General features: G+C 43.9%; 1 protein-coding gene across 1 annotated transcript in view; it reads left to right on the forward strand.

Moving 5' to 3' along the window:
* Window positions 1-8,418, forward strand: part of WNT3 (Wnt family member 3) — a 64,433-nt gene extending 56,015 nt beyond the window's left edge. Inside the window, exons 3-4 of the mRNA XM_006017662.1 lie at window positions 5,200-5,465; window positions 7,939-8,418. Of these exons, the coding sequence (XP_006017724.1) occupies window positions 5,200-5,465; window positions 7,939-8,418 (746 nt within the window). The remainder of the gene's footprint in view (window positions 1-5,199; window positions 5,466-7,938) is intronic.
* Window positions 8,419-12,694: the final 4,276 nt, after the last annotated feature.

Raw genomic sequence — 12,694 nt, forward strand, 5'->3', positions numbered from 1 at the left:
AGAGTAAAGGTACAGGCCAACATCACCTTAACTCTGCCCTCTTTGAGCAATGATCCAGTGTGCCCTTGTCTATTTGCTATCCAACACAGATGGACCATTCCCACCTACTCTACACTCAACCACTTGACCTATTACATGGAAACAGCACCCTCACACACATCTAGCACCGTGATTTCACTTACCCATCCAACCCACAGATTATTCTTATATCACTGCTGATAGTCCCATGGCAGGCAGATCTCCATGCATTGCCATAGCCTATGGACCTCACAACCATGAGGAGAGCTATCAGGCCTCTCCAGGCACACATGCACTGTTTTCCTTTGAGCACGAGGTCAGGGGTCAGAGGATAAAGGTTAGACCTCCATGTCTCATTGTAATCACAGCTCTGCCAAGCAATGCCACCAAACCCCTCCACCATTAAGTACTGTAGCACCTAACGCAGCAAATGCCCTGGACCATTGCCAGCTCTGGAGGAACAGACTTAAGGTTGGTGTGAGCCATGAGTTCAGTGGGAGGCAGGCACCTAAATACCTGTATAAACCAGACATGTAGCCTGTTGTAGTGTTCCCACCCAAAAAAGGGAGAGCTCACAGAGTATCTCTGCCAGCTCTGCTGATCACTCTTGTCTGGACCCTTGTGCTTCTCTTGCAGCTTAGCATCCAGACATCTCCTTTTTCTATGATTCCTGGCCCATACCCATCATGCTGCAAGTACTTCTGAGCAAACTCCCATAAATGGTAGTGCCCCTTCTGTCTCTGGGTGGTCAACGTTTTCTTACTTTGCTGATTGTGCTGAGGATTGCTTCCAGCCAGGAGTGGATCCAGGAGAGATGCATTGGTACAGTTGCACCCCTTCCCTGCCCCTCCTCCTGCCCCATCCAAAGTTTAAATCCAATTGCCTGGCATTGGCAACAGCATCTCTATTCAGACAGCAGTGAGGGAGTCATTTGACTTCATGGCTCATTGCAATTTACCTGATTCCTTTTAAACTCTTAATTCTGCAGGTGTTAATGACCCTCTCTCCTTTTTATTGTTGATGTTCCACTAATCAAGCCATCCTTTCTCCCTCATTTCTTCTATATGTTAACAGCTCCTAGTAATGTAGCTCCTATTTCACAGCTCTGCAGACTTTTTTTTAAATTCTAGCTAAAAACATTAACTCAGGTGTAGAAATAACTTTCAGTGAAGCATTGGCTGCACCGTCAAGATGCTCAGGAAGGCTAGATTTTGTCTGCTGAATCTGAAAGAGATGTACATTGAATTCTAATGACTACAGGACTAATGAAACAACATATTTTGATTATTTTTGCCTAGTTGTGGTTTTTATACATGATATGATATAGCAAGTTAATGCACATTCCAATAAAGATATATTTGTTTTTGCTTTGATCTTAAACTGAATAATATAGCCCTAGGCCCCTAGTACTTCACCATTTGCACCCCCTCTTGATAATCCTAGATCTGCCCATGCTTCCATCTGTGCTAAATATCCCTCTGCTATGGGATCAACGAACATTTCTCTCATTTCTGGCCCATTCAGCAATTTTGCTAGGGAGGGTAAGCTCGTGCCCAAATATCACAGAGTGGTGTGTACCTTGGGACAATCACACACTAGTCCTGTCAGTTATCAGGACAGGGAAGTAAGCTATCCCAGTTTTGCTGGCATCTATTAGAGATGCCAATTCAGCTGTCAATGTACAATTGGGATGTTTTTCCAGGCTGTCTGACTGTCGGTGATAAGGTGCAGTGTCGGTCTTATTTACCTCCAGCATGTCACACATCTCTTGGAATATGCAGGACTAAAAGCTGAACTTCTGAGACCTGCGCAGGAGAGGAGTACTGTACTGGTAGACAAGCTTCTTATACACATTAGCAACCATCTAGTGTTTTATGATCAGGGAGTGGATGGATCTCTGCCTACCTGGAGAAGAAATTCTAGAGCATCATTCAAGAGAGGGTAACTGCAGTGTGCCGATGTAGAATGACCTGGTCCTTGACATGCCTGCACCAACCAGGCCAGCAGTATCCAAGACTGAACACTTTTGGCAAGCTTCTCTAATGCCAGTGCCCCTGCCATGTGATGACTTCTGGGTGTCAGGACCTGACCCTCAGGACCACCGGTTAAGTGCATTGGCTCATATACTCGAGAGCTTTCAAGTATGCTTGCTCTTGATGGAAGTCAGATGTGGATTTTCTGTCCAGAGGTGCCTAGGTCTGCCAGGACCTGTTCCAAAAGATCTAGAAATCCCTCCTTCCTTCCAGTGCCTCAGACAGGAAGCTACTGGGTCTGTGGTTTGTGTCTCTTTCAAACTTTTTGCTTCTTCTGTCCTGAAGTGGGGCTTCTCCTCCATCACTGATGACCCTGTCTTCTGGGGTAAAGGCTTTTGTTAAGCTGGTATTTTTCTATTTCTGGTCTCTTGGTTGGTATTGTCCAGGCTTGGGTTCCTGTTCAGGGCATCAGCTTAGTGTTCTGCCTCTCTGGCTGGTATCTAATCCAGTAATGTAGCTGAATAAGCTGTTCAAAGCTACTGGGCCAGTACTGGGCTACTAGCTAGCTAATTTCCATGAATCCTTATGGATTCATAGAAATTATGGAACCTTCTGAATGAATGAAGATCTACCCAGGAAATGATGGCATCTGGAGAAGGTCACCACTACCAACAGCTCTTTCTTAGTTGTGGAGTAATCTTTCTCTGTTTCATTCAAGGTTTTGCTCTCATATACATTTACTCTTTTTTATCTCCATATTGTTGAGCCAAGAGAGCACTATGCCAGCTTCACTGGCCCTAGTATCTATAGTGAATGGTAGCTGTGGACAGCAGAGGGCCAGGACAGAAGCCACTACTTTAGGTCCAGAAATCTTCTTGGTGTAGACAGAAGCTAATACAAGTGTGCCCAGACACTAAAGGAATACCTCAGTGAGGAGGATGTAGGAGGTGGGCAAAAAGGTAGCAAGTAGAATGGCTAATGGGAATCCAGGCATATATATGGAAGTTAGTACATCTGAGGTGGAAGCAAAACCTAAAATTGCTCAATGCACTCAAGTCTGGGAGACCAGATAATCTCCGGTTCGGAGTTCTGAATGAGCTGGCACATGAAAGAGCAGGTTTGAAAGGAGCAATTTTTAATAAATTCCTCAAGTTAGATGTGGCACCATATGATTGGAGAAGAGTAAAGGTAGTGCCTACATTTAAGAAGGGTAAAAAGTGATTGTGTATGAGTCTGCCCTCAATGCTAGGCAAGGCTTTAGAACAAAGGAAAAAATACTTGAAGACATGGAACTAAAGGGGAACAGGTATGATGTACAACATGAAGTCCATGACCTCATGAATCCTGAGATAAAGAATAGATCATTCCAGACTAACCTGATCTCTCACTTTGATAAGATAAACTGATTTTCTAGACAAGAGAAATGAGGTGGATTGCTAATCTATCTGGACTTCAACAAAGCATCTGATGAAGTGATACATGGGAGGATGAGAATATTATACAGGAGGAACCGGATGACCTTGAGAATTGAAGTAGGAGATAGGGGGTGACATTTAGTAGTATAAAGTGCTTGGAGATAGCATTGCATTCTTACCCACAGTGACATCCCAGAAATCCTCTTGACTGTGCAGAAACATTTTTTAAGACTTAGGTCAGCCTCATGCTGGGTGAGGAAAAATTAGTCCTTCTTGTGAAACAACAAGCTTTACCTTAGCAACAAACAGGAACTAGCTGAGCTCTGGAAGCTGAAGCCTTCTGTGCAGTTGTTGAGTTTTGTTTCATGGATGTGACTAACTTAACAACATTGTGAGAGCCTTGTACCTAAGAGAGACTCTGCCTGAGGTTACACAGGAATTCCATGTGTATTTCTGAGCCATGGAGGGGAGATGAGACAGTGAAGGTGACTTGCCCGTGGCCATAGCTGGACTTCTTGTCCCCACACTCTCTTCCCTCCAAGTGACGCTGTCACCTCCATTCTCTAGCACTACAGAGCACTGACATCTCAAGTTTTCTAGGGAGCAAGCGAGTCAGTAGTCTTGCCCTTGGATGTCATCATCACACAGCAACAGCAAGAAGACCCCTCTGCTCCTCCTCACTGATCTCACTTGGCTTGATTCAGATTCAGAGATGTCTCATAAGCATTTCACCACAGGTATTCAGCAGTTTAAACATCATTGCACTAGGTTTAGCTTGTTCTCTGCCTTTTGCACAAACCTTTTGCACTCCCTTAGCATCTGGAAGCATAGCAGTGGGAGTTTTACCTTGAAGCCTTTGCAAAGCCCAGAAGATTGCTTCTCCTTGGCTTTGTACCTAGAACATGCACTTTCTCCAAGTACCTACTTGTATTCTGTTTCAGGGAAGATAGTTTCCCATAAGCTCCTTTATTTCAGGATCCCACCTTATCAATGAGATGTTCAAGACTTAAATCTGAAAGGCCACTTCTTAAAACAAACTAAGTGCCCCTGAGCCCTACAACTCTCCATTTGAGCCTCCAATATAACGCAGAATCTTAGTGTTTGGACCGTGATGCTGCACTTATATAATTTCAGGCTGAAATCCAGTCTTTCTGCAAGGCATCTAGGCTTGATTTAAAGACTGAAGGCCAGAGAATTCCTAGATCACATATTTTCTAATGACTGACAGCCATTATTGCTAAAAATGTGGGGCCGATTTCTAGTCTGGTTTTGCTTAGACTTTGGTTTCAGATGTTAGACTTCTGTCTCCATCTGAGGGATTAAAGAGCCCTTGTTGTCAGAAATCAGTTCCCTGTTTAGGACCCTACAAACTCTGATCAAGTCACCACTTAAATGGATCCAAGAGAAGCTGAACAGACTGAGCTCTTTTCTTTTTCCCTGGGACAGCAGATTTCTGGATCACAAATTGTTCTTGTGACTTTCTTCTGAACTTCTCAAATATGTGAACTTCAGTTGGGAAGTGTGAACCCCAGGCCTGGAGTCTTCCTGGGGTTGTCTCACCCACTGATATTCCCCTCTGCATATATCCAAAGCACCGGTCTGTTCCCTAGCACCAAGCTATGCTAATCTGGGGGGAGGTGCAGGAGTGGGAACAGGATTTAATTTTCCATTACGTCTGAAAAACACAACCCCCTTTCTAACGGGATCCACAGGTGTTGGGATTGGGTCTGGGGCAGGGAAATGGCTGTATATTGTCCTACCAGATAATCCTGTGGGCTCTTTCTTGTTCCCAGCCACACGAGAGTCTGCCTTTGTCCATGCCATTGCTTCGGCTGGTGTGGCCTTTGCCGTCACCCGCTCCTGTGCTGAGGGTACCTCCACCATCTGCGGGTGCGACTCGCACCACAAGGGACCTCCGGGTGAGGGCTGGAAATGGGGTGGTTGCAGCGAGGATGCTGACTTCGGCGTGCTGGTCTCCCGGGAGTTTGCAGATGCCCGAGAGAACCGTCCAGATGCCCGATCTGCCATGAACAGACACAACAATGAAGCAGGTAGAACGGTGAGTGCCTTTCCTCCAGCTCCCATGTGACAAACCAGAGCAGACTGTAGTTCTTTGTACACCTGATGACCTGATCCAGCTGCTGTGACATTCCAGGGAATGGGAACACTTCCTTCCTGGGGGTTGGATCAGGGCTTGGCTCATTAATGGGCACTGGAGAGCTCTGCATATAGCTGCAGATTAGCACTACAGCATCCCTGAACATGGACCCACCGCTGCTTTCTATTCAGGCACATCCAGATTGAGACAAAGAAGCAGGGTAATATGTTTGGCACAACTGGCTATGCTAACCCTATTCTCTCCCCTCAGTTAAGGCACCCATGCTCTCAGGGTGACTCTCCTTGCAAGACAGTGCCAGCCATATCCCCATGTAAGGGATTATTAACTCCTGAGTCAGCAAGGGAAAGATAACTTGAGGAGCACAGTGATTTGCATCCCCAGCATTTCCCAGTTGGCAATGACCGGCCAGCAGGCCAGGCTTGTAGCACTGCAGGTGGCAAGGCTGGAAGTGGTAGAGAGAAGTCTGCATGACTCCTCTCTCTACTAGCTGGAGCACACAACTCCTTGCTTGCAAGAGATTTCACAAACTCAGTTTCAACCCATCCTCAGGCTGTAGTTACTAGAGCCCTCCCTCACTCCAAGTCATCAGACCTAGACTCAAGGACACAAAACATACAACCCCCAGGAACCTACCGGTAGGACATGGCTTCCACTAGTGCAGTGGCTCTTAACCTTTTTGGACTTGAAGCATACCTCCATAACATCTGTGACTTGAGTGGCACCTCATTTTCAAAACAAATATTATATGCTACAGTACACAGGGACTGGGCGGTAAGGGGTATGGGATCATTCAGGCAGAGACAAGCATGAGCCTGGCTTATCTCCTCACACCGTGCACCCTTCAAAGGATCTGGCAGCACCCTGGGCTCCTGGTTGAGAACCACTGCATTAGTGAATACAGAAATCCACTATTGGTTATGCTTTGTCCCCAAACATTGTCAAAACTATTTTCCACACAATGCAGGATGTTGCTCCTGTGCAGGTTTTAATGATACAGCCGCAGAAGACAGAAATGCTTGCAAGGAGAGGCGCTTGGATTCATTTAATTCATGCTCTCACTTGACATCTTTTCCTTTACAAGAAACTGGCAGAACCTTCCTAAACCAAAGGCCTCATAACTTTAACAGAAACTAGTGATTTTCTGATCCACACTAAGGTGACTGTTTTGGAGCCAATCTTGAAAACTTACTGCAGTCTCATAACTAGAAACCCTTTTTGATCCAAATCAGCAGATCCAGGAAGCAAAGCAGACTCTGTGTGTAGGAAGGCTGGGAACTGCAGGAGTCTCATCATGTAATCTTAAACTGCTTTGTGCCTTAGTTTTCCCATCTGCATAAGGGGGATAAAATTGACAAACCCATGGGAGTCACAGACCTTTAGCACATATTAAGCACTTGTGTTTCCAAAATGGGAAATGATTTTGCCTTTCACCCTTCACTTATCAAAATTAAGAGTTAGCTTATGTGGGTTATTTCTGCCAAATCTAAAATAGGTTTTTAGTACTAAAAAAGTTAATAGTATGGGTCAAAGATGGAGTTCCTCATGTCTTCTAATAGGAGCGCTCAGGTGAGCTACCTTGAGGACAGTCAACATTATCTGCACTTTAGGGCAGAGAAACTCAAAGGGTAAGGCCCACATTTCCAAGAAGGGGTGCAAGTTTCAGAAGTGCTGAGTACCTAGAATTCCAGGTGAAGCCAGCAAAAGGCTTGGAGTCCCAGAGTTTTAGGAAAGCAGACCAAAAGCCATCTCTTGTTGGGCATCCCACACAGGGATCAATTTGAAAGTTTCAAGCCGAAATGATTTGTACAAGGACACACAGCAAGCCTGCTGCAGAGCTGGGACTCAGACTCCTACCTCCTTGTCTGCCCCTTATTAGCAAGGCCAAGATCCAACTTGGTGCAGCTAATTTGGACAGCAGCCTTTCTATGATGGGCTAAGTGTACAGGGGTGGCGTGAGGTGGGATGGGAAGGAAAGGAGTTTAGAAATTTGTCTGCAGTTCTCAAACCTTACTCATATAATAGGATCATAGGAAAGTAGGACTGGAAGGGGCATTACAAGATCATCTAGTCCAGCCCTTGCTCAAGGCAGGATTATCCTTGACTAGACCAGCCCAGCCAAATGTCTGCCCAACCTGTTCTTGAAAACTTCCAAGAATGGAGATTCCACAGTTTCTCTAGGTAGCCTGTCCCAATGCTCAACCACCCTCATAGTAAAAAAGTCCCTTCTAATTGGCAACCTACGTTTTCTCTGCAGCAGTTTGAGGCCACTGCTCTTCGTCTTGTCCCCTATCGCCACAGAGCAAAGTTCATGTCCATCCTCAGGTCTAAATGCACGCAGTCACAAAAGGGGGAACACAAAACCAAGTCAGTGAGGGTTAAAGTCTCTGTGCGATTGTATGCTTTTTCTGGACAGACTATCCTGGATCACATGCACCTAAAATGCAAGTGTCATGGCCTCTCGGGAAGCTGTGAGGTTAAGACCTGCTGGTGGGCACAGCCAGATTTTCGGGCTATTGGTGACTACCTGAAGGATAAGTACGACAGTGCCTCAGAGATGGTGGTGGAGAAACACCGGGAGTCCCGGGGCTGGGTGGAAACGCTGCGTGCCAAGTATGCCCTTTTCAAGCCTCCAACAGAGCGGGACCTGGTTTACTACGAGAACTCCCCCAACTTTTGTGAGCCCAACCCAGAGACTGGCTCATTTGGGACACGAGACAGAACATGCAACGTCACTTCTCATGGGATCGATGGCTGTGACTTGCTGTGCTGTGGACGTGGTCACAACACCAGGACTGAGAAGCGGAAAGAGAAGTGCCACTGCATCTTCCACTGGTGCTGCTATGTGAGCTGCCAGGAATGCATCCGGGTCTATGATGTTCATACCTGCAAGTAAACACCACAGGTAGGTGGCCAGCTGAAAGCAGTAAGGCACTGGGGTCTTTCTTCATACAGCACCCTCATGCTTCAAAAGATGTTACAGAAAAACAAAGCACCTGGCTAGTTATAGCAGAAAGAAACATTTCCTTCAAAACCAACACTAACCACAAGTCTAGTTCTGCAGTCTAGAGCTTTGAGACCAGTCACATCCACCTAGATCTACTGACTAAATCTACGGACTTTTACTAGTTCTGCTCTGTCTGTCATGACAGACAGCATACTCTAGAGATGGGACGGGGGCTGATATGGATCAACAGGAAATGTATTTACAGAGAAGTGTAAAGATGGTGTTGTACACTGAACACCCACTCAGTGCACTTAAAACACAAGCAGATGCACATGCAAGCAGTTTAACACATGCTAAGTGCCCCATGGCATGACAAAGTTGTTCCCTTTCAGGTGAGGGTTATCTCCTAACATGCACAAACTTTAATAAGCCACTACATTTCAATGACGTGCAACTTTCACAAGTGAACATGTAACACCACCCTAACAGGTGCCAACTTGAATATATCGCAACATTCCAATTATTTCCAATGGTTGCAAGTGAATGTGTGAGAAGGGCCTAAGTCTAGGGTGTTTGGAGTCAAGACAGCAATGCATTGGGACAATGGCACAGTCTTCCAGGTATAAGTTGCTCTTATCACACAGCTATGGAGTCTGGATTTGCCTTTTATTATTGCCTAGTATTAAAGCAGGAATGGATTTAACCAAATACAAGGGGAAAAATGTAGGCTTCTGCTTTATGGATCTGTAACTCCTCTGCTGCTCTCAGGTCAGAGTATTCCTGGCAAAGGCTCAAGGCCTTTGATTGAACTAGCTCCTCCTTTCTCCAGCTTCTGCACTTTCAAATTGGTATAAATGCTTAGGCTGTGCTAAGAGTCCTGAGGAGATGGGTCAGCACCATCTGCCTTGCCTGGATATTCCATATGGCAGAAGCAAATGATCTAAAAACATACAAATTCTGTGAAGAAGCAAATAGCTGGCTCAGGGTTCTCTTCAGCTGGTCTCCTTTGAATTCTGTGCAGTCACTATGGAAAAACAGCTTCTGTTTGAAGCGAGCAAGTGAACAGCAACTGTTGGCTTATTAATTTTGTTTTCCCTTCACCTTAAAGGTTCCTAGAAGCAGATGAAGCAAATGACTAAGATTCACCCTAATTCCATTGGGAAGAACACAGACTCCAGAGCCAAGGCTTGTGCTCATGGTTCCAGACAGAGGACAAATGGACTAAAAACCAGAGCATATGTGGTAAAACCGTGACCCATTAAATGGGAACTTTTCCCTTAACCCCTTTGGGATTCTTTCCATGCTATAGCTGATGTATGTTATTCTTAAGGAGGGGTTACTCTATTTCCAGGTTGTCCAAGGTCTGATCTGTATAAATTCATCCCTTTTCTTTGCACATATTTAAAAAAAAAACAAAAAATTCTTAAAATAACAGTACTACTACCCATTCTACTTGGGCTCATGCCAGCCATCTCCTACTAACAGAGCAATGGGTAATGGTCATCCTACCCCAGTCTGTCATTCAACATACCACATGTTCTCTAATGCTGGGATCTAAAAGACTGGGTGGCAGTAACTATGGAATGGGGGCTCCCTTTGGCCTAGAATTCCTCTTTGGTACTCATCTCACATCAAACTTATCATAATCAATCCACAACTTTATCCAGCAAAAGGAAAAAATTATAAACATTCAATGTTGATTTAGGGCAGCTGATGCACAATTGACTGCTAAGACCAGAGGTGCAGTGATAGACCTGTCTTCTATTAGACTAGTGTAGGGCATGGAAACATTAGTAATTTGTTCACATGAGGGCTTCAGCCCAGATGCTAGCACATCTATAACCTTACAGATAGCTTTGAGTTGCATGCGTGACTACATGCATGTTCCATGACATATTACTGCTGGAGACTATTTCAACATCTTTGCAGAAGTCGAGGCATGCAGATAAGATGTTACCTGCGCATGGAGTAGCTAGCTGGAATGGATCAGAGAGAATTCCTCTGACCTTCCCTTGCACCACATTGCCATAAATCTGAACTAAAACCCTAGGTATCCACAGTACATCAAACCTTGACATTAGAAAGCTTATCTCCTGTTACAGCTGTAGGAGCCTGATAGATACTCCTGTAATCAAGAAATGGATGATGAGGCACTATGATTTAGCCAGGTTGTACCTCCCTGGTAGAACTGCTTTTGCTCCACCTTTTATCCTTCAAACTGATGTTTGGCAAATTGACCAACTTCAACCTTGACAAATTGCCCCAGAAACTATAAAAAAAAAAAAAAAAAAAAAATCTAATTTTAATGCTGAAATGTCCCCTTCGCCACTATTTTTTTCCCTTGTGTGAAAAAAATAGTACATTATCTGATCCAGGGCAGTGTAGAAGGGAAGAAATCCAGTTCTCACAGAACATAATAGATGGACACAGTAGATGGCCCACTCATTTCAATTTTGTGGCTGGCCAGAAGATCAGACCAAAATCTTTTCTGCTCCTTTAAAAAATCTGCTGCTGACAAAAAACTAGTGGGCTCCTGCAGGTGTCCTCAAAAGTGACAGTAAGGAGGTGCTTCCCAATGAAGAGCTCACTGATCCCTCTTATAAAAGTTGTATAGTTAGCCTTTAACAGCCTGATGCTTTTCAAGGACTTGTCTGCTCAGGGACATTTTCTGACATAGAAGAAGACTTAGAGCAGGCTGTATATTCCACTACAGCTAAGCAATCTATCTATCTAGAATAAACATCATTTTATTCCAGAAGAGCATGTCCAAATGGGAATATATACTGGAATAGCTATAGTGGAACAGATATAGCTATGCTGGAAAATTCCCTTGTAGACAAGAACAAAGCCACAGGAGTCCAACAACAGTACTTTCTACCTTAAAAAAAGAAAATAATTACAGGAGCGTTATAAAAATAATCCTCCATATTTTGGAAATAAACAGCCTTATAATGTGTATTTTATTTAAAAGTTATATGTTAAAATCTTGTGTCTGGGGAGACTTCAAGTACCCAACTTTAAGGAAGAGTCTTTTCTTTTTGTTTTAATCAAGAAAAAGGTATTTAATAACACATTTATTACCTTGTAATCATTTTCACTGTAGCCAGATATTCTAGCACTGAATGAAAAATCCTTCCCATCAAACTGCTGTATCCAAAGTTTTGTACAAAATTGTAGAAGTTGTTGATTTTTTTTAATTTTATATTCAGAAAATTTCTCTTTTTATAAGCCTTATTTATTACACAATGTATATACCTTGGAGTTAACTAAGAGTATATATTATATAAATATATATATTTGGAGAAAAATATATTTCAACTTGCAGTTTTTTCTGTATAAGACATTAAAGAGAAGGTAAATGATCTTAAACTGATTGACTTTGAGAGCCTGTGTGATTTACTGGTTATGGAGCCTTTGTGTTCTTTAAGGCCAGTGCTAAATTGTATCTGCAGGAGAAGCCAACTCTTTAGACAGGTAGCTGCATGAAAACATCACCCCATCAATTAAGACCAATAAAGTGATGCTAAAGAGAACAATCTACCATGGTGGTAGACCTTACTGAGATCCCCTCAACTCTGTCTCTATGGTGAAATTTCACAGATAAAGACCTGTAAGTAAGATAAATTGATCTTATTTAGTAACCTCAAGTGGCAAACAGATTAAACCTGTGCAGCAATTAAGTGTATAGACTGCTCAAATTCATAGATTCATAGGGCACCTATACATGTGATGAAGCTCTGTTCCAACGCATGATAATTAATCGAGTCTGCTGGAGTGTGCTAATTAGAGTGCCAGCAGCCTCTGCATAACATGTATTCAGCACCCCTTCTTTTCAAAATGGTGGTGGTGGTGGTACTCTAACTGAAGCTCGAACAAGCTATTTTGAAGCACGAAAAGCTGAATACCTGACGCTGCAGACACTTTAATTAGAGCAGCTCTCAGAGCCACTCTAATTAAAGCAAACCCCTTGCACCCCAGAGCACATGTATAAATGCCCATAGAGCTTAAGGTCAGCAGGAGCCATTAAATCACTGTTTTGAGCTCCTTTATATCTGAAGCCAGAGAATTTCACTTGTTTACCCTTGTTGGTGAGCTCCTTACTGGTATTTGACTTAAAACATATTTTCAGGGGGGAGGGGGGTGGGAAAGAGCGAGAGTGCATGAGAGAGAGCACGCGTGAGAGCCCACCATTTGCCTTTGGTGGTTTGCTCCTGAGGGTCAGCAG

The sequence above is a fragment of the Alligator sinensis genome, unplaced genomic scaffold (assembly GCF_000455745.1).
Source record: "Alligator sinensis unplaced genomic scaffold, ASM45574v1 scaffold755_2, whole genome shotgun sequence".
NCBI lineage: Eukaryota > Metazoa > Chordata > Crocodylia > Alligatoridae > Alligator > Alligator sinensis.